The sequence below is a fragment of the Amphimedon queenslandica genome, unplaced genomic scaffold, assembly GCF_000090795.2.
Source record: "Amphimedon queenslandica unplaced genomic scaffold, v1.1 AMPQUscaffold_11918, whole genome shotgun sequence".
NCBI lineage: Eukaryota > Metazoa > Porifera > Demospongiae > Haplosclerida > Niphatidae > Amphimedon > Amphimedon queenslandica.
In genome coordinates this window covers 1-2,176 of record NW_003547843.1, presented here as the reverse complement: position 1 = coordinate 2,176, position 2,176 = coordinate 1, and the positions used below count along the sequence as shown (strand labels likewise).

At 33.6% G+C, this 2,176-nt stretch overlaps 1 protein-coding gene across 1 annotated transcript in view; it reads left to right on the top strand.

The window, feature by feature from the left end:
• LOC100632722 (glycine dehydrogenase (decarboxylating), mitochondrial) overlaps positions 1 to 1,465 on the top strand; it is a 12,482-nt gene extending 11,017 nt beyond the window's left edge. The window contains exon 15 of the mRNA XM_003390754.3: positions 1,081 to 1,465. Within this exon, the coding sequence (XP_003390802.2) occupies positions 1,081 to 1,194 (114 nt within the window). The 3' untranslated portion in view covers positions 1,195 to 1,465. The remainder of the gene's footprint in view (positions 1 to 1,080) is intronic.
• The last annotated feature ends 711 nt before the right edge of the window (positions 1,466 to 2,176 follow it).

The window sequence follows — 2,176 nt, the reverse complement described above, 5'->3', positions numbered from 1 at the left end:
ACCTGTCCTTAATACATGTACAGTGTAGCCTCTTTATTAAGGACACCATTGGACCCACACTACCTGTCCTTAATACATGTACAGTGTAGCCTCTTTATTAAGGACACCATTGGACCCACACTACCTGTCCTTAATACATGTACAGTGTAGCCTCTTTATTAAGGACACCATTGGGCCCACACTACCTGTCCTTAATACATGTACAGTGTAGCCTCTTTATTAAGGACACCATTGGGTCCACACTACCTGTCCTTAATACATGTACAGTGTAGCCTCTTTATTAAGGACACCATTGGGTCCACACTACCTGTCCTTAATACATGTACAGTGTAGCCTCTTTATTAAGGACACCATTGGGCCCACACTACCTGTCCTTAATACATGTACAGTGTAGCCTCTTTATTAAGGACACCATTGGGTCCACACTACCTGTCCTTAATACATGTACAGTGTAGCCTCTTTATTAAGGACACCATTGGGCCCATAGCACACTACCTGTCCTTAATACAGAGGTGTCCTCATTTCAGAGGTACTTTTGTATAGGCTTGTACCAATTGGGACATTACAAAATGTCCTCATTATAAAGGTGTCCTTGTATCTCATTATAGAGACTATACATGTATGCCTTCAATTCTCTCTCTATTTGACTGTGTACTGTATGGAGTATAATTTAATTCCACTATTAACTGTCTACTTTAAACTTTCAGTCAGTAGAGGGGCTACACCTCTTCACATTGTGTACATGTACATGTACATCATTAGTTCTTATAAATAGTACATTATGTACATTACTGCTTGTAGTAATGTGAACTAAGGGTAGTATGGGGTTTGAACCACTTGTATATATTATGAATTATCATATATAGTACTGGCTTTAGTTTTGATGATAATTATTGTATCTTAATTAATTACTACCTACTGTGCTACTTTTTAATGTGAAAATTATTGCAAATTTTTGAGCTTAATTGTTATAGTGTCACACTTGCTTTTCTTCTGTTTTTTAATGTTAATTTTTAAACCTCTCCCTCTCTCCCCCTCCCTCTCTCTCCCCCCTCTCTCTCCCCCCTCTCTCTCCCCTAGGATTGGCTAAACCCATACAATAAAGTCTGGACTGGCAGTGCAAGGGCTAATGATGTTCACGGGGACAGGAACTTAGTTGCTACGCACAACCAAGAGCTAAAACCTCTCCGGTGAATTGAAAAACTTTAGAAAATTAAAATAATAAAAAAGATTTTATGATTTTGCCTCATTTAAATGTCTTAATACCTTCCTGCTGTCTTAAGAATTCAACAATTAAATTTATTATTAATAATATTTTCTCTTGTTCAATTTGCTTTAATTGTCTCTAATGTCTATATTTGTAGTTGTTTATATTATTTATCATCATTGTTTATTGTTGTTTGTTGTTGTTTATTGTTGTTTGTTGTTTATTGTTGTCACTGATATTTCTGATACGTTTTATGTATACATCATCAGTCAATATTATTATTATTATTATTATTATTTTTATTTTTATTATTTATTGTAAATATCACTTCTTTCTTTCTCTGTCTTATTATTAACATGTACTTATTATTATTTTATTATTTGTGTTTTTTTGTTGTTAAAGATTTGCTTTGTATCAATTGCATATTCTTTACAAATTTTGTCATTTGAAAATTACAGAGACCATATGCTGCCTTTAATTATTACATTGATCATAACTTTAAAAATTTAAGTCGGAATCAGCTCAAACTTTCTACACAGCATAAGGACATCAATATGCATCAGAAAATGTAATAAAAATTGGAGGTGATTTTTGGCCATTTTTCAGAAAAAACCATGGGCTATAGTACAGGGATTTTTTCAGATTTTGGCCGATTTTTAAAATGGTCATAACTTGAAAAAATTAAGTTGGAATCAGCTCAAACTTTCTACACAGCATAAGTAGATCAATATGTATTTTAAAATGTAATAAAATTGGGACTATTTTTAGAAAAAAAGCATAAGCTATAGTACAGGAATTTTTTATATTTTGGCCTTGCTGGTCATAACTCAAGCAATGCATGTTGGAATCAGCTCCACTTTCTACATAGCATAAGGACATCAAAAGTGAAGGTTGTACTGTATATAGTACAGGGTACTTTTCAAGAAATAATTTCCCATAGCTGCATGGCAACACTTGCTGGCACGATCA